The sequence below is a fragment of the Nerophis ophidion genome, linkage group LG17 (assembly GCF_033978795.1).
Source record: "Nerophis ophidion isolate RoL-2023_Sa linkage group LG17, RoL_Noph_v1.0, whole genome shotgun sequence".
Taxonomy (NCBI): domain Eukaryota; kingdom Metazoa; phylum Chordata; class Actinopteri; order Syngnathiformes; family Syngnathidae; genus Nerophis; species Nerophis ophidion.
In genome coordinates this window covers 38,472,589-38,496,291 of record NC_084627.1, presented here as the reverse complement: position 1 = coordinate 38,496,291, position 23,703 = coordinate 38,472,589, and the positions used below count along the sequence as shown (strand labels likewise).

Sequence of the window (23,703 nt, the reverse complement as noted above, 5' to 3'; positions counted from 1 at the left end):
TCACAGTAACGCATTACTTTTTGGTGTAAGTAACTAAGTTAAATTTGAAATAAAGTATCTAGTAACTGTAACTTGTTACTGGTTTTCAGTAATCAACCCATCACTAATAATGACTGTGATCCCTTTGTTCATAATCACTGCATAAAAAGACACATTACTCTCTATTCTTTTTGCCCCTACTAGCTTAGGCTCGCCACAGGCACGCAGCTAAAGGGGCGGAACTTTTTTTTGAAGGAGCTGAGCTGACGTCACTTCCTGACCGAAGAGCTTCGGATTCGGAAGCAGGCTGCGGCTCCACTCGCAGCCACTGGCCAGGTCGCTGTAGTAACGCGTGGGAAGTGGAGGCGAGCAGCAACACGGAGGGAGCTAAATATAAAAAAACACACACGCACTAAAACCCCACGCAAGCTTCACTTTCGGGCGATAAAGAGCTGCCGGAGGCTTATTTTTCACCAACTTGACGTCGTGTGGAATTGGAGAAACACACCTGAGAAGGAACTTTTTATTTATAATGTTGTCTATTGTTGATATTTTTCCCCCGAGGCTTTTCAAGTTGTTTGGATATTCTGAGGATTTACATTTTTTTTTTTTTTTTTTTTTTTTGTCTTTGCTCCGTGAAGCTTCCAGCAGCTTCATGGCCACCTGACCCTTGAGACAACCAGACGGCGGCTAATGACGCTAAGCTAAATATATGACGGACGCTAAGATAAAAATAAGACTAAGCTGTAAAATGACTGTGCGCGTACGACGTTTGTTATTGCGGTAAAAAACAAACAAAAAAAACGCGCCTTATAGTTCTTGCTTACTTGCATCTTACTTGTTGAATTTGCGACCAAGTCTGGGCTATAACGATGCCGACCGCGGGTCTTAATCCCTAGACCAGGGGTCACCAACCTTTTTGAAACCAAGAGCTACTTCTTGGGTATTGATTAATGCGAAGGGCTACCAGTTTGATACACACTAAAATCGCCAGAAGTAGCCAATTTGCTCAATTTACCTTTAGAAAATAAATCTATGTATATATATAAAAAAATGGGTATTTCTGTCTGTCATTCCGTCGTACATTTTTGTTCCTTTTATGGAAGGTTTTTTGTAGAGAATAAATTATGAAAAAAACACTTAATTGAACGGTTTAAAAGAGGAGAAAACAGGAAAAAAATGAAAATTAAATTTTGAAACATAGTTTATTTTCCATTTCGACTCTTTAAAATTCAAAATTCAACCGAAAAAAATGAAGACAAAAACTACCCGATTCGAATCTTTTTGAAAAAATAAAAAAAAAAGACTTAAAGGAACATCATTAGTAATTTTTCCCGATTAAGATTGATTTTAGACATTTTGATGACACGTTTTAAATAGGTTAACATCCAAACTGCACTTTGTTAGAATATATAACAAATTGGACCAAGCTATATTTCTAACAAAGACAAATCATTATTTATTCTAGATTTTCCCAAACAAAAATTTTAAAAGAAATTCAAAAGACATTTAATTAAGATTTAAATTTGATTCTACAGATTTTCTAGATTTGCCAGAATAATTTATTTGAATTTTAATCATAATAAGTTTGAAGAAATATTTCACAAATATTCTTCGTCGAAAAAACAGAAGCAAAAAAAAATATTAAAATGTATTTATTATTCTCTACAATAAAAAAAGAAAATACTTGAACATTGAATTAAATTGTCAGGAAAGAAGAGGAAGGAATTTAAAAGGTAAAAAGGTATATGTGTTTAAAAATCTTAGAATAATTTTTAAGGTTGTAATTTTTTTCTAAAATTGTCTTTCTGAAAGTTATAAGAAGCAAAGTAAAATAATTTATTTAAACAAGTGAAGACCAAGTCTTTAAAATACTTTCTTTGGATTTTCAAATTCCATTTGAGTTTTGTCTCTTTTAGAATCAAAAATGTCGCGCAAAGCGAGCCCAGCTTGTTAGTAAATAAATAAAATTAAAAAAAATAGAGGCCGCTCACTGGTAAGTGTTGTTATTTGAGCTATTTTTAGAACAGGCCAGCGGGCGACTCATCTGGTCCTTACGGGCTACCTGGTGCCCGCGGGCACCGCGTTGGTGACCCCTGGCCTAGACAACCCCCGCTTCCGACCTCCGCGCCGTGGTGTCTCCGTCACACTGCCCGGCATGAGCGCCGCGGACTCGGAGCGCGCGTCGCTCAGCTCCTCGGCCAACTCGGTGGCCTCCAGCGCGCGGACGCTGTCGGCCAACGTGCGGAAGCTCCACAACGCGCTCAACCTGCTGCTCAACGACTTCGAGCGGGAGCAGTTCATCCACTGCCTCAATGTCTACCACTCCAAGCGCAACGTCTACGACCTGGTGCAGACCCTCCACGTCATCCTCAACGCGCCCAGCAAGCGGCAACTTCTCCCCATGCTGCGGCTCGTCATCCCCCGCTCCGATCAGCTCCTCTTCGAGCAGTACACCTCGGAGGGTCTTTACCTCAAGTCCGAGAGCGGGAGCGCGGGCCTCCCCGGCTCCAGCCCGACTCCCTCGGCGCAGGAAAACCCGGCCGAGTTCCAGGTGGCGCTCCGGGGCTCGCCGGACAGCTTCAGCACCAGCAGCGACGGGACAGCGCCGCTGGTGCCGCTCCTCGGCAGGAACTTCATCCACGAGTCCGTGGGGGAGCCGCGGCAGATCAACATGAAGCGGCATAAGAGCAACGAGGGCCTGGGCTTCAGCATCCGCGGCGGCTCGGAGCACGGGGTGGGCATCTACGTGTCGCTGGTGGAACCGGGCAGCCTGGCGGAGAAGGAGGGTCTCCGGGTCGGCGACCAGATCATGAAAGTCAACGACAAAGTCTTCGACAAAGTCTCTCACGCGGAAGCAGTTAAGGTACGTGTTCATGCAAAATAGGCATTTGTTTTGGAGGCGGTTCATGCTACTTACAAAATGGGCCTTTGGGAAGTAATTATTAGGTGTGTGAATGTGAATTAGTGTATATTGCATTGGTTCTTAAAGGCCTACTGAAACGAGATTTTGTAATTTAAACGGGGATAGCAGGTCCATTCTATGTGTCATACTTGATTATTTCGCTATATTGCCATATTTTTGCTGAAAGGATTTAGTAGAGAACATTGACGATAAAGTTCGCAACTTTTGGTTGCTAATAAAAAAGCCCTGCCTTTACCGGAAGTATGTGCGTGTGACATCACGAGTTGCAGGGCTCCACACATATTCACATTATTTTTAATTGGAGCCATTCGGACCGAGAAAGCGACAATTTCCCCATTAATTTCAGCGAGGATGAAGAATTTGTGATTTAGGATATTGATAGTGAAGGACTAGAAAAAAAAAAAAAGACGGCGGCGCCAGTGTAAGCGTCTCAGATAAAATTAGACACATTTACTAGGATAATTCTGGAAGATCCCTTATCTGCTTATTGTTTTAATAGTGTTTTAGTGAGATTTAAAGATTGTAAAGTCATACCTCGAGGTCGGATGGCTGCGGTGAACACGAAGTGTCTAAGAGAGAAGCCGAGGACCCAAGCTCACTGCTGCCTTTTAAACAGCTGCTGCAGGACGACGAATAATCCAATGATGTCTCCGGTAAGATATATATCACAATTTCCCCATCCAAAAACATGCTGATTGACGTAGAGAAAACATGTTCGCTTGACCGCTCTGTGTTAAAGCTTCACAACAAACAAAGAAACACCGGTCGTGTCTCGGTGCTAAAGACAGCTGCAATCCACCGCTTTCCACCAATAGCATTGTTCTTTATAGTCTCCATTATTAAATGAACAAATTGCAAAAGATTCAGAAACACAGATGTCCAAAATACTGTGTAATTACGCCATGAACAGAGACGACATTTAGCTGTGTTTGGTGCAGTGCTAATATTTCCTTACAGTCCGTGACGTCACGCGTACGCGTCATCATTCCGCGACGTTTTCAACAAGAAACTCGCGGGAAATTTAAAATTGCAATTTAGTAAACTAAAAAGGCCATGTTGGCATGTGTTGCAATGTTAATACTTCATCATTGATATATAAACGATCAGACTGCGTGGTCGGTAGTAGTGGCTTTCAGTAGGCCTTTAACCTGGGTTTGATCGAACCCTAGGGGTTCGGTGAGTTGGTCTCAGGGGTTAAGCGGAGGTGAGGACACACCCGATTCATCGTGTAAATAGAAACTTCTCCCTATCTGCGTATTATATATACGGCAACCGCAGAAGTCCCACTACTTTTGTCAGAACAGGGTTTGTTTTCCCCGAATGCAAAGGAAGGTGACGGGACATGGCGTGAAGGTAAAGACATATTTATCTATAAAAAAAAGTGCAAACTAAAGGTGCGCATAAGGCGCAGAAAAAACTTGGTAAAAAAATTAAAACTACCACAAAGGCAAAACTGTGGATATGAAACAAAAGACTCTCTAAACGTGACATGAATAAACCAAACTTACTTGGAAGGAAATGAGCCGAGCGATACATAACCAGAGTGAACAGAGCATGGAGCAACAACAATGACGCCAGCCCGACTGCCTGGCAACTATAAGCTTAAATAATAGCGACATGATTAACACAGGTACTTGAGTCCAAATGGGTACAGGTGAACTAATACGTCGTCATGGTGACAAAACAATGGAGCGTAAATAGGAACTAAAAAGAGTTTTAAACCAACAGAACATAACTAAACAAAACGTGACCATAGAACATGACAAATTTGCAGGTGTGTAATTTGTTGTGAGTTCATGCTCTGTGTTGGTTTTGTTCTTTGAACAAGGTGATGTTCACGCACGGTTCATTTTGTGCACCAGTAAAAAAAACATAAATTTGTCTTGAATTTAAAAAAACAAAAACATTTAATTTTTCACTAAAGAAGGGTTCGTTGAATGCACTTTTGAAACTGGTGGGGTTCGGTACCTCCAACAAGGTTAAGAACCACTGTTATATAGGCTTCACGGTGGAGGAGGGGTTAGTGCGTCTGCCTCACAATACAAAGGTCCTGAGTAGTCCTGGGTTCAATCCCCGGCTCGGGATCTCTCTGTGTGGAGTTTGCATGTTCTCCCCGTGACTGCGTGTGTTCCCTCTGGGTATTCCGGCTTCCTCCCACCTCCAAAGACATGCACCTGAGGATAGGTTGATTAGCAACACTAAATCGGCCCTAGTGTGTGAATGTGAGTGTGAATGTTGTCTGTCTATCTGTGTTTGCCCTGCGATGAGGTGACAACTTGTCCAGGGTGTACCCCGCCTTCCGCCCGATTGTAGCTAAGATAGGCACCAGCGCCCCCCGCGACCCCAAAAGGAATAAGCGGTAGAAAATGGGAGGATGGATGGATGGATATATTTATATAGCGCTTTTCTTTAGTGACTCAAAGTGCTTTGCATATTGAAACCCAATATCTAAGTTACATTTAAACCAGCGCGGGTGGGTAAAGTGTCTTTCCCAAGGACACTACGGCAGTGACTAGGATGGCAAAAGCGGGGATCGAACCTGGAACCCTCATGTTGCTGGCACTCTACCATCCGAGCTAGCTATGCCATCCATCCATCCATTTTCTACCGCTTATTCCCTTTTTGGGGTCGCGGGGGGCGCTGGCGCCTATCTCAGCTACAATCGGGCGGAAGGCGGGGTACACCCTGGACAAGTCGCCACCTCATCGCAGGGCCAACACAGATAGACAGACAACATTCATACTCACATTCACACACTAGGGCCAATTTAGTGTTGCCAATCAACCTATCCCCAGGTGCATGTCTTTGGAAGTGGGAGGAAGCCGGAGTACCCGGAGGGAACCCACGCATTCACGGGGAGGACATGCAAACTCCACACAGAAAGATCCCGAGCCTGGATTTGAACCCAGGACTGCAGGACCTTCGTATTGTGAGGCAGATGCACTAACCCCTCTGCCACCGAGAAGCTAGCTATGCCGCCATGCTTAAATTAAGGTCCTCAGCAGAATTTTATTTGAAGCCTCCCATAAAAGTCACATGTAATTCATATGAAACAATTTGGATACTTATTTTTTTGCACTTTTTCTGCTCTTTTTTGGAATTTTGCCTATCGTTCACAACCATTGTGAAATACTTGACTACAGATTATTATTTTTCCCTACATCGGAGCCAATGGGAGGTCCTCTATTCCGCCCATCCATCCATTTTCTACCGCTTATTCCCTTTTGGGGTCGCGGGGGGCGCTGGCGCCTATCTCAGCTACATATTCCGCCCATAAAACCCAATTTAAAAAAAACATCCAAAAACTACCAACAATACCCCATTTACATTTTGCGACTTGAATATTAACCAAGCATTAGTTTTATTGTTATTATAAGCGCTAACACAGACAAACTATTTTTTACCTGTCGATCTACGACCCTATCCTCATGAGCTCTGGGTTACGACCGAAAGGACAAGATCCCGGGTACAAGCGGCCGAAATGAGTTCCCTTTATCAGGGGGTGGGGCTCTCCTCTTTTAGTAAAGCCAATGTTCCTCCACATAGAGAGAAGCCAGATGGGGTGGTTGAGGCATCTGGTCAGGATACCCCTTGGACGCCTCCCTGGGGCGGTGTTTAGGCCACATCCGGCCGATAAGAGTCCTCAGGGAAACCCGGGACACGTTGGGAAGACTATCCCAAGGGAGGAGCTGGACGAAGTGACTGGGGAGAGGGGAAGTCTGGGCTTCTCTGCTTAGGCTACTGCCCCCGAGATCTGAGGTTGGATAAGCAAAAGAACATGGATGAAAGGGTGGAATAATTTTTATCTGGAAACAGTGTATTTATTTAAAGTGGTGCTAATGCTTTGCCTTAGTTTGAACAGTGTATAACTTGGAATACTCCCGCCTAATGCACTATTGTGCCCGTGTCAGTCAGTGAGTGTGCTTCTTCATAAGCCAAAAGAAAAGCCCATTAGCAAATGAGGTGATAAAAAGAGTGGCTGAATTATGCATGGTGCTGATTGATTTGAAAGGAGCCAATGTCAGGGCCTTGGCTTCATGAGTGTCCGATTTGAAAATGCATCTTGTTTTCTGCTTTTTTTCTTGCGGGTTTATACTTGCTATCCTTTATGATGGTGCTGATTCACACCATATTACACCTACCACATTTGTTGGTACTCTCCTGTAAAAAAAGAAGAATAACCATGGTCACTCTAATAAGCCAAACACTGACCTAAGTAATGACTTCAAAGGCCTACTGAAACCCACTACTACCGACCACGCAGTCTGATAGTTTATATATCAATGATGAAATATTAACATTGCAACACATGCCAACACGGCCGGTTTAGTTTGCTAAATTACAATTTTAAATTTCCCGCGGAGTTTCCTGTTGAAAACGTCGCGGAATGATGACGCGTGTTTGTGACGTTACTGGTTGGAGGGGACATATTAGCCAGCACCACTTGCGGCTAAAATTCGTCTCTTTTCATAGCGCAATTACACAGTATTTTGGACATCTGTGTTGCTGAATCTTTTGCAATTTGTTCAATTATTAATGGAGAAGTCAAAGTAGAAAGATAGAAGTGGGAAGCTTTAGCCTTTAGCCACACAAACACACGGTGTTTCCTTGTTTAAAATTCCCAGAGGTGAAGCTTTACTATGGATCAGAACGGTCAAGCGAACATGGTTCCCGAGCACTTGTCAACCGTCAGGTTTCGGTGAGAAAATAGTGGTAAAAAGTCGCCTCTTACCGGAGATCAGCAAAGCTTGCGCCGTCCATGCAGCTGCCGTGACTTCCCTCAGAGACTGGCGTCAACACACCCGTGGACACACCCCACCGACTATCAGGTACTATTTAACTCACTAAAACACCAGCAACACAATAGAAAGATAAGGGATTTCCCAGAATTATCCTAGTAAATTTGTCTAAAAACATCTAAATTGCTCCCAATGCAATCGCCTTTATTTTTTAAACTTTATTTTATTTTTATTTTTTTTCTAGTCCTTCACTATCAATATCCTCATCCTTTCATCCTCGTTCAAATTAATGGGGAAATTGTCGCTTTCTCGGTCCGAATAGCTCTTGATGCTGGAGGCTCACATTTTAAACAATGTGAGGATGTGAGGAGCCATCACACCGGTGATGTCATCGTCTGCTACTTCCGGTAAAGGCAGGGCTTTTTTATTAACGACCAAAAGTTGCAAACTTTATCGTCGATTTTCTTTACTATATCCTTTCAGCAAAAATATGGCAATATCGCGAAATGATCAAGTATGACACACAGAATGGACCTGCTATCCCCGTTTGAATAAGGACATCTCATTTCAGTAGGCCTTTAATAAAATGTGTATGAAAAAGCCACACATCTTGTGGAAGACACATCTGGAGCTAGTCACGTAGTCTATGTTTACAGACACACACAGAGAAAATATTACTATACCTACTATAAAACATGTTCTGCTTTTAACACTAACGCACATACTTTAAAAACACATTCTTTTCCATCTGTTTTTGCCTGTCCATAGTCAAATGGCTGGTTAAAGAGGTTAAAGCGTTTCAAAAACTAGTTTTTCTGCATTATCACAATTGGCAGTAAATGTCTGTTGTCCAATACAAAGCCCCAGGTTGACTGTCCTGTTGGTCCATTTAGCTTATGCTCTAAATTAGGGGCTGGGCGATATGGCCTTTTATTGATATCTCAATATTTTTCGGCCATGTCACGATACATGATATATATCGCGATATTTTGCCTTAGCCTTGAATGAACACTTGATGCATATAATCACAGCAGTATGATGATTCTATGTGTCTACATTCAAACATTCTTGTTCATACTGCATTAATATATGCTCATTTTCAATCAATCAATCAATCAATGTTTATTTATATAGCCCCAAATCACAAATGTCTCAAAGGACTGCACAAATCATTACGACTACAACATCCTCGGAAGAACCCACAAAAGGGCAAAGAAAACTCACACCCAGTGGGCAGGGAGAATTCACATCCAGTGGGACGCCAGTGACAATGCTGACTATGAGAAACCTTGGAGAGGACCTCAGATGTGGGTAACCCCCCCCCTCTAGGGGACTGAAAGCAATGGATGTCGAGCGGGTCTAACATGATACTGTGAAAGTTCAATCCATAGTGGCTCCAACACAGCCGCTAGAGTTCAGTTCAAGCAGATCCAAGACAGCAACGAGAGTCCCGTCCACAGGAAACCATCTCAAGCGGAGGCGGATCAGCAGCGTAGAGATGTCCCCAACCGATACAGGCGAGTGGTCCATCCTGGGTCCCGACGAGCGGTCCATCCTGGGTCTCGACTCTGGACAGCCAGTACTTCATCCATGGTCATGGGACCGGACCCCCTCCACAAGGGAGGGGGGGACATAGGAGTAAAAAGAAAAGAAGCGGCAGATCAACTGGTCTAAAAAGGATGTCTATTTAAAGGCTAGAGTATACAGATGAGTTTTAAGGTGAGACTTAAAATGCTTCTACTGAGGTAGCATCTCGAACTGTTACCGGGAGGGCATTCCAGAGTACTGGAGCCCGAACGGAAAACGCTCTATAGCCCGCAGACTTTTTTGGGGCTCTAGGAATCACTAATAAGCCGGAGTCTTTTGAACGCAGATTTCTTGCCGGGACATATGGTACAATACAATCGGCAAGATAGGCTGGAGCTAGACCGTGTAGTATTTTATACGTAAGTAGTAAAACCTCAAAGTCACATCTTAAGTGCAAAGGAAGCCAGTGCAGGTGAGCCAGTACAGGCGTAATGTGATCACACTTTCTTGTTCTTGTCAAAAGTCTAGCAGCCACATTTTGTACCAACTGTAATCTTTTAATGCTAGACATGGGGAGACCCGAAAATAATACGTTACAGTAATCGAGACGAGACGTAACAAACGCATGGATAATGATCTCGGCGTCTTTATTCGACAAAATGGAGCGAATTTTAGCGATATTACGGAGATGAAAGAAGGCCGTTTTAGTAACGCTTTTAATGTGTGACTCAAAGGAGAGATTTGGGTCGAAGATAATACCCGGATTTAAAATTTTCATGCAGATAAGGAAATCACAACTAAGTCAATTTAGCAAAACTGTATTAATAAATAGTTATTAAGCAGTGGCACAAACATTCATGTCATTTCGAAACAGAAAGTGCAAGATTGTCAGAGACTTTTTAAAACAAGCTATAAGTGCACTTTTGTGAATGATGTCACCAAGATGACAACATTAAATTAAAGTGCAGTTTTTGTACAGAACACCACTACAATAGTTTAAAACAGGAGTCTCAAACTTAATTTACCTGGGGCCCACTGGATGCAGAAACTGGGTGAGGCTGGGCCGCAAGCAAAGATTTCTTAAAAAATCTAACATGCACTTTTTAATGAATTCACCTTTTATGTATGGCTTTCCCCCCCTAGCAACATACTTGCCAACCCTCACGATTTTTCCGGGAGACTCCTGAATTTCAGTGCGCCTCCCGACAATCTACCGGTGCAACCATTCTCCCGAATTTGTCCCAATTTTCGCCCGGCCGACATTATTAAGGGCTGCCGTGACTGCACTGCCTTTAACGTCCTCTATAACAGTGGTTCTCAATCTTTTTTCACTGTGAACTGTGAACATTTTTTGAATTCAAGTACCCCCTAATCAGGGCAAAGCATTTTTGGTTGGAAAAAAATAGATAAATAAGTAAAATACAGCACTATGTCATCTGTTTCTGATTTATGAAATTATTCAAAGTGCACTTTTGTGCTTGATGTCACACAATATATTTCAATAAGTGTCAAATAAAAATGAGCTGCATAATAGGAAATCAAACAGCAGAGCTGATACTTTTTGTAAGCAACGCTTTTGCCGCATAATTGTTGAACATATTCCCGCTTAAAGCCAAACCCTTGCCAGACGATGCACCCCGTGCTGTTTTTCTTGGGAATTAATTCTTCCTTCATTTGTTACCAGATTAGCACCTTTTCTCTCTTGTATTACCACTCACAAAGCACCGTTAGCATCACAGCTGATGTTACCCATATAGCTACCTCTCTGCTCGGGGAGGGTGTGAGACGTTGCGCGCGTGACATATGTAAGGAGGTGCGCTTGTTTTAGTCTCTGTGAGAAGGAGAGACAAGAAAGAGTGAGAAACACATGCAGTGTAATGCCCGCAGCTAAAAGCAACTGCGTGAGAACATATACTCGAATATCACGATATAGTCATTTTCTGTATCGCACAGAGACAAACCCGCGATGTATCGAGCATATCGATATATAGCCCAGCCCTACTTTAAATTATGCATTAAAAAAACACTGATTAATCTTGCAAAACTTTTTTGCTCAACTTGATTCTGCTGTCTGGTCTAAGTTGTATCTCTTGCAAAATGTCACCTCAATTTGTGCCTGCACTCAATAACAGAAAATATTGCAATATTAGACAGATTATTTTTACTGTAGGGATACTTCAAGAACTGGCTCACACTTTGAGAAGATTGTCTCTAGCTTAAAAGTGATTGTTTTTCTTTCAAATGAATGGTCAATCCAGCAAAAGAATGGTCACTCTTACGTATCAATCTTGAAATCACCTACAGCTGCAATGCTGTCAATGTTGCCATTTTGGGGGATTTTACAATCATTTTGGTATTCAATCGTAGCTGCATACCTTGTAGCTTGTTTGCAGTAGTGAAAACTGAGCTGCATGATAATGAGAGATGTGTTATTTTGGTTACCTAATTTCTCTGCATGTGAGGAATAGTTGCTGTGTCTGTGCTCAACTTGATTTCGTACCGTATTAGTCAGTGACAAGAACCTTTTTCTCGTTAACTCCAAATACAATTTCCTTCATGTTGAAAACGGTCTTTCATGTCTGAGTTCAAGGAAATTGATTCCTGCAGCTGTAAATAGTTGGGATGTGGGTGAGGTCTGCAAAAAGAGTGTCTCGGCAGCAGTTGTTTGACAAATGATGTATCCATTGGACAGGAAACGAAGAATTGCATAAAAGCTAGGTCATTTTTATTCATGGTCTACATTTCTGCTTATCACTGTCTTTGTGTTGCTCACAAATTATGTAAAATGCGTCATCAACATTTAACTCCTACATACGGCCAGCGTTAAAATGCACTATTTCTTTATTATCAGCATTTGCAACCAGATAACATATTTCACTACTCAGTAGGGTTGTTCGGTACATATATTTTTCCTTGCCCTGATGTGGGATCTGAACCGGGGATGTCGTTGTGGCCTGTGCTGCGCTTTGAGACACTTGTGATTTTGGGCTATATAAATAAACATTGATTGATAGATTGATTGACTTCACCCCACAGCACATCGGGTCCATGGTAATAGTTGAGTAAAAACGTATCTATCTTACCATTGTTAACTTTCAACACACTGATCACGCGTGAATGGAGGGCATACTTAATTAACAGCCATACATGTCACACTAAGGGTGCCCGTATGAACAACGGCAACACTGTCATAAACATGTGCCATACGATGAAACCATGATAAACAACAATGTCCCTGCAGCCCCAGCTCTTCTGGGACGGTACAATATAAACAAACGCCATTGGTGGATCTACACCTAACATCCATTGTAATGATACCAAGTACAATAGTGTATCTAGTCGATACTACTATGATTATATCAATATTTTTTTTAGCATCAAACAGTTTTCTTTCGTTTGAAAAAAATATATATTATATTCATAAACTCAGGACTCTCCTATTTCTGGGGCTGAGGTCGCTGAGGTAGTTAAAAAGCTCCTCGGTGGCAAGGCCCCAGGGGTGGATGAGGTGCGCCCGGAGTTCCTTAAGGCTCTGGATGCTGTGGAGATGTCTTGGTTGACAAGACTCTGCAGCATCACGTGGACATCGGGGGCGGTACCTCTGGATTAGCAGACCGGGGTGGTGGTTCCCCTCTTTAAGGAGGGGGACCGGAGGGTGTGTTCCAACTATCGTGGGATCACACTCCTCAGTCTTCCCGGTAAGGTTTATTCAGGTATACTGGAGAGGATGCTACGCCGGATAGTCGAACCTCGGATTCCGGAGGAACAGTGTGGTTTTCGTCCTGGTTGTGGAACTGTGGACCAGCTCTATACTCTCGGCAGGGTTCTTGAGGGTGCATGGGAGTTTGCCCAACCAGTCTACATGTGCTTTGTGGACTTGGAGAAGGCATTCGACCGTGTCCCTCGGGAAGTCCTGTGGGGAGTGCTCAGAGAGTATGGGGTATCGGACTGTCTTATTGTGGCGGTCCGCTCCCTGTACGATCAGTGCCAGAGCTTGGTCCGCATTGCCGGCAGTAAGTCGAACACATTTCCAGTGAGGGTTGGACTCCGCCAAGGCTGTCCTTCGTCACCGATTCTGTTCATAAATTTTATGGACAGAATTTCTAGGCGCAGTCAAGGCGTTGAGGGGTTCCGGTTTGGTGACCGCAGGATTAGGTCTCTGCTTTTTTGCAGATGATGTGGTCCTGATGGCTTCATTTGGCCAGGATCTTCAGCTCTCACTGGATCGGTTCGCAGCCGAGTGTGAAGCGACCGGAATGAGAATCAGCACCTCCAAGTCCGAGTCCATGGTTCTCTCCCGGAAAAGGGTGGAATGCCATCTCGGGGTTGGGGAGGAGACCCTGCCCCAAGTAGAGGAGTTCAAGTACCTAGGAGTCTTGTTCACGAGTGAGGGAAGAGTGGATCGTGAGATCGACAGGCGCATCGGTGCGGCGTCTTCAGTAATGCGGACGTTGTACCAATCCGTTGTGGTGAAGAAGGAGCTGAGCCGGAAGGCAAAGCTCTCACTTTACCGGTCGATCTATGTTCCCATCCTCACCTATGGTTATGAGCTTTGGGTCATGACCGAAAGGATAAGATCACGGGTACAAGCGGCCGAAATGAGTTTACTCCGCCGTGTGGCGAAGCTCTCCCTTAGAGATAGGGTGAGAAGCTCTGCCATCCGGCAGGAACTCAAAGTAAAGCCGCTGCTCCTTCACATCGAGAGGAGCCAGATGAGGTGGTTCGGGCATCTGGTCAGGATGCCACCCGAACGCCTCCCTAGGGAGGTGTTTAGGGCACGTCCAACCGGTAGGAGGCCACGAGGAAGACCCAGGACATGTTGGGAAGACTATGTCTCCCGGCTGGCCTGGGAACGCCTCGGGATCCCCCGGGAAGAGCTAGACGAAGTGGCTGGGGAGAGGGAAGTCTGGGTTTCCCTGCTTAGGCTGTTGCCCCCGCGACCCGACCTCGGATAAGCGGAAGAAGATGAATGGATGGATGGAAACTCAGGAAATATGTCCCTGGACACAGGAGAACTTTGAATATGACCAATGTATGATCCTGTAACTACTTCGTACCAGATCGATATCCAAATATTTGGTATCTTCCAAAACTAATGTAAAGTATCTAACAACAGAAGAATAAGTGATTATTACATTTTAACAGAAGTTTAGATAGAACATGTTAAAAGAGAAAGTAAGCAGATATCAGCAGTAAATGAACAAGTAGATTAATAATTCATTTTCTACCACTTGTCCTTAATAATGTTGACAAAGTAACAGAATGATAAATGACACAATAAGACAAGTTGTCTCATATGTTCACTCTTTTGTATAAGGACAAACTTGCAATAACAAACATATGTTTAATGTACCATAAGATTTTTTGTTAAAATAATGCCAATAATTACATTTTTTGTGGTCCCATTTATTTAGAAAAGTACCGAAATATTTTAGTACTGGTAAAATATTGGTATCGGGACAACACTACTACTCTCCTCTCCCCCCTATAGCTGCATGTAGAGGTGGGAAAAGTAATATGCATCATGATGGAAACATGGACGATTTTGCCTAGCAGGCACGACAAAATTAAACAATGTTGTGAATTCGTTGAATTAGGTCCTGATGTTGAGAAACTCAAACATTTCGTTGAAAAAACATGATTTTAGACAACATTTAATCAATGTTGTCGCTGAACACAAGACAATAATGACTGTGCATGTAAGCTGTGTGCTTGGTATTTTTTATGTATTTTTATCTATTTATCTATGTTATGTTTTTATGTGTTATTATGAATTTGCACTAAATTCGTTTTTGCTTACAGTTTTGTTATACATTGACAAAGATATATGCTATTCTGTTCCATGTTGGGTTCTGACGTTGATTTGACCATTTAATTTAGCTATTTTCCCAACCGATAGTTTAAAACACAAATACAAAGTTGAAACAACATGTTTTTTGAAGACATTTATTCACTATTGTGACATTGATTCGACTATTGAAATTTGGTCATTTCCTAACCAACAATGTGGATCCAACATTAGATATCAACATTGTCTCAATTTACTAATACAACTATTTTGCGTTGTTGTTTCAAAGTCAGTTTTAAAAGGACGTGTATGCGTATCAGCGTCTTGTCCCTGCTGGGTGAATTGATGGACAAATGTCTATAAATAATGTTATACAGACAGTTCTAAAACACAGATTTGGACACATTTGGAGACGGCGTGGCGAATTTGGGATAGTGGCCGTGCCTGCAATCTGAAGGGTTACTGGTTCAATCCCCACCTTGTACCATCTTAGTCATGTCCGTTGTGTCCTTGAGCAAGACACTTCACCCTTGCTCCTGATGGGCCCTGGTTAGCGCCTTGCATGGCAGCTCCCGCCATCAGTGTGTGAATGTGTGTGTGAATGGGTGAATGTTGAGATACTGTCAAACCACTTTGGGTTCCTTAAAAAAAGGGGTAGAAAGGCGCTATTAAGTACAACCATTTACCATTTACATATTGAGAGAGGAGAGGACAAATTAAGCTAGCTGCAGCGCTAAACTAGCTCAGTTGTGAAGTAGTAAAACTAGAAAAGAATAAACGGTTTGTACACATCAACAGAAGTCTAATAGTCTAATAAGTCAGGAGATAGACTAATATCCACAGTGCGAGTGCGACAACACTGTCAACAACAGGTGTGAAGATAGTACATATAGCACACCTCAGCTGCAAGTTTACGGAAACTAGGGACGAATCAATCAATGTTTATTTATATAGCCCCAAATCACAAATGTCTCAAAGGACTGCACAAATCATTACGACTACGACATCCTCAGAAGAACTCACAAAAGTGCAAGGAGAACTCACGCCCAGTGGGCAGGGAGAATTCACATCCAGTGGGACGCCAGTGACAATGCTGACTATGAGAAACCTTGGAGAGGACCTCAGATGTGGGCAACCCCGCCCCCCCTCTAGGGGACCGAAAGCAATGGATGTCGAGCGGGTCTAACATGATACTGTGAAAGTTCAATCCATAGTGGCTCCAACACAGCCACGAGAGTTCAGTTCAAAGCGGATCCAAGACAGCAGCGAGAGTCCCAAAAAAACTCTGCGGGCTATAGAGCGTTTTCCGTTCGGGCTCCAGTACTCTGGAATGCCCTCCCGGTAACAGTTCGAGATGCTACCTCAGTAGAAGCATTTAAGTCTCACCTTAAAACTCATCTGTATACTCTAGCCTTTAAATAGACCTCCTTTTTAGACCAGTTGATCTGCCGCTTCTTTTCTTTTTTCTCCTATGTCCCCCCCTCTGTTGCTTTCAGTCCCCTAGAGGGCGGGGGGGTTGCCCACATTTGAGGTCCTCTCCAAGGTTTCTCATAGTCATCATTGTCACTGGCATCCCACTGGATGTGAATTCTCCCTGCCCACCGGGTGTGAGTTTTCCTTGCCCTTTTGTGGGTTCTTCCGAGGATGTTGTAGTCGTAATGGTTTGTACAGTCTTTTGAGACATTTGTGATTTAGGGCTATATAAATAAACATTGATTGATTGATTGATTGATTGATTTAGCGATGTTTTTCATCATGTGTTTATAAAGACTTTTGCTCAATAAAGTGATCGATGGAATTTTTGTTCTTCTTAAAGCGTCTCAACAGCCGTTACAATGATTGAACAGTGATAACGAAAACTGTTGTCTCTGTGGCCTCTTGTAGTCAGTTACTTTGAAAAGTGCTTATTTTTTTATTGGATTTTGTGCACGGCATAGAATTGCCGTGGGCAGAGGACGTGTGAGCAGTGCGCAATTGCACAGGAACGTTGCTGACAAGATGCCCGAACCACCTCATCTGACTCCTCTCGATGTGGAGGAGTAGCGGCTTTACTTTGAGCTCCCCCCGGATGGCAGAGCTCCTCACCCTATCTCTAAGGGAGAACCCCACCACTCGGCGAAGGAAACTCATTTTGGCCGCTTGTACCCGTGATCTTGTCCTTTCGGTCATAAACAAAAGCTCATGACCATAGGTGAGGATGGGAACGTAGATCAACCAGTAAGTTGAGAGCTTTGCCTTCCGGCTCAGCTCCTTCTTCCCCACAACGGTTCGATACAGCGTCCACATTACCGAAGACGCCGCACCGATCCGCCTGTCGATCTCACGATGCAGTTTTCCTTTAGTCGTGAACAAGACGCGGAAATTACATTCACGAGGATGCCTGTTCGCCATGTGTGGATGTTTGTTTATGTGATCATTTAGCAGGGTGCTACAGTCCTCATGAATCTTGTCTTTTTATTTATAATATTTAAGTATATGTGCTGTGTGTTAGGGCTGCACGATTAATAGATATCGAATCAAAATAGAGGTTTTTAATTAGTGTGACAAATAACCATCACCGGCATTTGAGTGACATACATGTTTGCCAATCAGAATTGTTTAGCTTTGTGTCCTTTGCCTCCTGGCCAATCAAAAGTGATGAAGGAAACAGCAAGTTTGTGTGCGTTGCAGTGGAGGCAGCCAGTATGCTAATAACAAACATCTCTTGTCCCGAGGAAAAAGTTTTACTGGTGACTTAGCCCTTGGCCGATGATTTCAGTAAGTCAATCAATTGAGCAAAAAAATGAAAATGAAGTCGAAATGCTTTGCCGGCATCGATAAACTGCTACGTCCGTCTGTGTTTGTTTTCTTATGCAAACAGGGAAAAAGAGAAAGAGGTCTCACCCTTTGCAGTGAGATGTGTCATGACCCTCTGACAGTTTTTGGACTTGTGTTGTTTTCCTCGGGTTTGGTGTTATTTTAGTTTTAGCGCTCTTATTCTTAGTTTTGACTTGCTGTGTCTTTGACTCCTGTCACTTCTCCTCTGGGCTGAGCGCTGCCTCCCACACCTGTTCCTGGCTGTTAAACAGTCTTTCTTTATATGCCAACATTATTCTTAGTTTTTAGCTTGATCGTTTAATTGGTTAGTGGTTTTCTGTAACCTCTGCAAGTCTGCTTTGTATCTCAGTGTTAAACGTTTTGTGTGCACTCCTTAGCTGCACTAGCTTTTTTCTGTCTGCACTTCCTAGCTGCAACATCTTTTATTTTGGGTGCGCTTCCAAGCTGCATTAGATTTAGTTTGTATATTAAATTACATCTTTACCTGCATTCCGCATGCTCTTCCCTTCCGTTGGGGTCACGCTGCAAGCCATGTTTCTTGCTCCTGACAGAAAGGAAGAGCCGTTATACACAGCAGGGTTTCCCGCAGCACAACAAAGAGCCACCGCCTAAACTAAAGTCTTAAAAAATAAAAATATATGTATTTTTTTTGTCCTGTAAATTAAGCATGATGAGTTGCACATATGTCAGCATGTGGCCCCACTTTTAACTCTTTTTGAAACGCTTATTGTAAATGCCTATTTACAGTAAGTCATTAATTTGACTTAGTCATTATTTTCCATCCATCTATCCATTTTCTACCGCTTATTCCCTTTTTGGGGTCACGGGGGGCGCTGGCGCCTACCTCAGCTACAATCGGGCGGAAGGCGGGGTACACCCTGGACAAGTCGCCACCTCATCGCAGGGCCAACACAGATAGACAGACAACATTCTCACTGACTTAGTAAACATTGACTTAGTAAGACAAAATAATGACTAAGTCAAATTAATGACTTACTGTAAATAGGCGTTTGTCATTATTTTGACTTAGTAAATATTTTCTTACTAAGTCAAAATAATGACATACTTAGTATCTCAGGTAACTAGGACTGTTTTGTGTATTTTTTTTTTTTTTACGGAAAAAATATTGAAATATATATCGTATATTGCCACTCAGCATACGGAGTGGAAAACACAACCAAAAATTGTAGGCTTCTTCATGCGACGAAGCCGGCCTACTTCACCACAGTCTTGTAGTCTATTGCCCCCCCAGGCTGTGGTGGGATGGAGACGTGATGGTGGCGACGAGCCAAATTACACTGTTACTTACACCCACCCAGCCCCTTCAACATCCTTCCCCTTGGAGCGACACCACCTTAACTAACAAATTTTCCTGGGGATACGCTGCATAGTATTGATAATTAGATATAATAAGTCTATAGCCTTTGATACTATATAAATAAAGATGCATAGATATCGGATTTATAATTTAATCGTAACCCCTGCATTGTAATCGTTATCGAATTGTGAAAGATTCCCACCTTGAGCTGCAAGCAAATAACTGCTGCAAAGTACAGTCAAACCTATGTTTGCTGCCCCCTGTCTATGGCGGCCAATTGCTACAAACATTTTCTCTGCAGAGAAAAATAATGTTATAAACTTGTCTGTAGCAGGCCAGGGGCTATTTGTAAATCTTTTTTTTTTACTCTCTAAAGTGGCCACTAATATAAAAATTTGAAAGACTTAAAGCCCCACTTAAAATAATTTTCAGTTTTGGTTGATTTTAGTGGACCAAAGCGGTGAATGAAGTCATAAATTGTCAAAAATTGTCACGTACATACAATCTGACACGCTAATACCACAATGATTCAGTATGACTTAGGTTTGCACAATAGGAACCTACATATTTTACAAAAACTTTATATTTGCGGTTTGCAGTCGTCAAATATATATTTTTTTTTATAGTACTTTTGAGTTTGTTGTGTGGCTGGTCGTGTCAGTTTGGAACTGCAAACTATCAACTTGGTGGCTATTTATTGCTATCACACAAATTTCCAATACCTAACATTAGCAATGTCTTTTTGATTTGAGCATCGAAAATCACTTACGATTTTTGAAGGAACAGAGCCAAGGCAGTATCGCATAAAAATTCCCTCCTCCTTTTTGAGCTCAATGTGGATCCATGACTGCCCTTTTATCCGGATAGGATCCATTTTTCTTATTTTTTTCTCCTCAGGCAAAACTTTTCGTTCCTTTGGTTGTTTTGCAGCTTCTACCAGGCTGTGTTCCATTTTACCTGGGAAGTGGGAAGTCGTAGTTGGGATTGGCGTCACAGCCGAGTTGAGAGCGTTCCAGTTATGAGTCGGAAATCAAGATCGCCACATCCACGATAGCTACTTTTGCACTTGCCTTGTCTAAATACAAACAACTTATGGTAAAATATGCACTCGTTCTTCAAAATTCACACACGGTGGACGAAGAGAAAACATATATGCTATTACTAACAACATACAGAGTATATACTGGATGAAATAATTGTAGTTTACGCCACTGTGACGTTAACATTTATAAAAGTGCAACAATACATTGTTTATGGCTGATTTACTGCGACAAAACCTGATCAGAAGTGGTAATTAAGGATATCATAGAAGCAGATATCATTGTTTACATCCATAGCAGCCATCTTTGAAACAAATATGAGAATGCTCTGATTTTCTGAGTCAAATATCCAAAAACAAGGAGCGTTCCTGTTGAAATTCCGACAAGGAACTTGAAATTTCCGACTTCCCTGTTTAAATGGAACACTTGCACATAGATGTTCGCTTTGACTTCTGTCTTGTTAACGAATGGGGAAAGGGGAAGTAGTTTTTTGTGTGGCAGGTTTTCTGCCACCCTCTTCAACGTTGGTAAGTGCCATTAAAACCGTGACCCAGGTGTCGTTCAACTATTTGTAAGTTGCTGTATCCTCCCAAAAGTTATGAAAATATTTTCTGAAGGTTTATAAGTCACTTAGTGATGCTTTAATAAAGACACAAACATACTGTTTTCAGTAATTGCAAAGACATGGAAATTAAGTTGTGGGACTAATTTGGATTTGCTTCTTTCTACTCCCTTTAGGCATGTTGAATTGTTCAAGTCTTCTTGTACGTTTTGTTGAGCATGTTTGAAAATAAACTACAGCAGTGGTGTTTCAGGTAAGGAGTCACACAGACTGGGAACTGGCCTCTAGTTTTGCTAATGCTAACGTAAGAATAATAATAACAATGGAATCTCCTGTCGATGCGACAGAAGAGTAGGCAGACAAGTCATTTGCTGAGGTGGGTCCTCATGTGAGAGTGAAGACCAATTTGCGATGCACACAATCGACCACACCTGCTACAAGGGAAGGAACGCAAAGTGGAACTCTGTTTCCTTCTCTCCTTCTTTGACTAAATGTTGATCGCTCTGTTGGTTTCAAAATCCTTTATGCCTTGTGCACACTCATGCTTCCAAAGATCTCTGTTGTGGGCTGTTGGTTCCCAAGAGCTGACAGTGAAGTTACATTTCTTAAGGTTTGCCTACAGAGGGTCTTTGTACCTCTTGAGAGGTCTTCCTGGATTGTGATGCCCCTGCTTCACTTGTCCTCTTTGGAATCCTGTGGTCTTCCATGCGGATAATATGTCCGGTCCATCTCAATTGGCACTTGATGATCAAACACTCGCTGCTAGTTTTCCAGAACCTGGAGGTTAGAGACTCTGTCTTGCCACTTGATGTTGCAGATCCCCTGCAGACAACATTGGTGAAACTGCTACAGCAGTTTGATGTGTCGGCGGTAGGTGGTCCATGTCTCAAAACAATAGAGCAGTGGGCTTAGCACCACGGCTCTGTACACAGCAATCTTGGTGGAGAGACTGATGCCACGGACTCACCAGAATCCGCCAAAGGCCGCACTTGCCTTGCCAACGCGCTGCACCATCTCCGCATTCAGGAATTCGTTGCTTGTATCTGTGCTACCCAGGTAGCAGAACTTTTCTACGGTCTTGATCTCTATATTGATGATGATGATGATGAGGAGGTTTAGGTGCATTGGCAGCCTGTAATGGTGAGAGCTGAACCATGGCTTCAGTCTTTCCAAAATTGATTGTCAGTCTGAATCGCTTGCAGGCAGCTGCATCCGTGATCCATCAAGAGCTGTATGTCTTCGTGGGAGTGTGCAACCAGTGCTTAGTCATCCGCAACACTTTGGTTTTGGCCTGAAGTCTTTGTAGGTTGAAGAGTTTCCCATCAGTGCGGAAATGAATGTACTGATCTCAGTCACAGATGACTGATTTTTCAATTTAAGACTACAAGAAAGTGTTTAACAGATTTAAGTTGTCTGTTAAAAACAATATTGCTTGACTATACATTTGTATTACCATTTAACTTAAATGTTGGGATGTGAATATTACAACAATTCATTATACAATTTGAATCAGATTTTTGGGGTGATGTTCAATTCAGAATCGATTCTCGATTCAACACAATTCTCGATTTGAACTGATTCTTGCAATATATTATCTGGTATATAAATTACAATCAAACCTTTTCAAAATTGATTTCAGGTTAAAAAAGCTACTTCTCAGGAGCAGAGTGTAAGCACGAAGATAGCTCTTTAAACGTCCGTTTCAAATAAAAAAAAAAAACATGAAAATGTATAATTGTTTCGGAATCGTAATACATAAGAATTACAATTCGGATGTGAAACTATTTTTTTTCAGGGACTAAAAAGATATTAGAGTTTTTTTGAAGTTAGCATATTGTAGATTTGAGTGGTAGAAACTATTAAAATTAGATTGTATCATGTCTGTGAGCTTTGTGTGTAGACACTTCAAAGCTGATATAAAAATGTTCAACTGAAAAGTGTTTGCTTCTTACACATTCCTCATTCACAGTTTTTCACCCCTCTGTGCACAGCTGCCAACATCACTTTTGATAACCCTTGTCACATGAGGATTAAGGGATGACCTACGAAAGCATTGGATTGATGATTTACAACGGGGACAAGTCAAGGGCTAAGAATTGCATTATCCTCTCCGTCTCTTCTGACTTCTGTTTGTTCGACTGTGCTGTGAGAAGATGTGACGTGAGCAAGAAGACACAAACACTATCAACATCAGATGTATGTGTGCCCCTCAGACTTTTAATCAGATTGTCCTGATGGAGAGTAGGAGCTACAAAGTCAGAATGATGGCACAGAGACACCAAGTTAGCCTAAATATGTTTGCAGCTTAGCATGGAGTCAGGGCTTTTAAAAAAAAAACAAATATATGCACAGTAATAATGACTGGCCCTAACTTTTAAGTTAAGTTAAACTAGTTAAAGTTAAAGTACCAATGATTGTCACACACACACAAGGTGTGGGGAAATGTGTCCTCTGCATATAACCCATCCCCTTGTTCACCCCCTGGGAGGTGAGGGGAGCAGTGAGCAGAAGCGGTGCCGCGCCCGGGAATCATTTTTGGTGATTTAACCCCCAATTCCAATCCTTGATGCTGAGTCCCAAGCAGGGAGGTAATGGGTCCCATTTTTATAGTCTTTGGTATGACTCGGCCTGGGTTTGAACTCATGACCTACCGATATCAGGGCGGACACTCTACCCACTAGGCCAGTGGTTTTCAACCTTTTTTCAGTGATGTACCCCTTGTGAACATTGTTTTTAATTGAAGTACCCCCATTTTTGGTTGAAAAAAAGAGATAAAGAAGTCAAATACAGCACTGTGTCATCAGTTTCTGATTCATTAAATTGTATAACAATGCAAAATATTGCTCATTTGTAGTGGTCTTTCTTGAACTATTTGGGGAAAAAAAGATATAAAAAAAACTTAAAACTTGTTGAAAACTAAACAAGTGATTCAATTATAATTAAAGATTTCTACACATAGAAGTAATCATCAACTTAAAGTACCTTCTTTGGGGATTGTAAAAGAGAT

General features: G+C 42.3%; 1 protein-coding gene across 5 annotated transcripts in view; it reads left to right on the top strand.

Annotated features, from left to right (window-relative positions):
• The first annotated feature begins 269 nt into the window (after positions 1-269).
• Positions 270-23,703, top strand: part of whrna (whirlin a) — a 289,942-nt gene continuing 266,508 nt past the window's right edge. For all 5 annotated transcript variants that reach the window (XM_061876910.1, XM_061876907.1, XM_061876909.1 and 2 more), the window contains exon 1: positions 270-2,845. In XM_061876910.1, the coding sequence (XP_061732894.1) occupies positions 2,138-2,845 (708 nt within the window). In that variant the 5' untranslated portion in view covers positions 270-2,137. The remainder of the gene's footprint in view (positions 2,846-23,703) is intronic.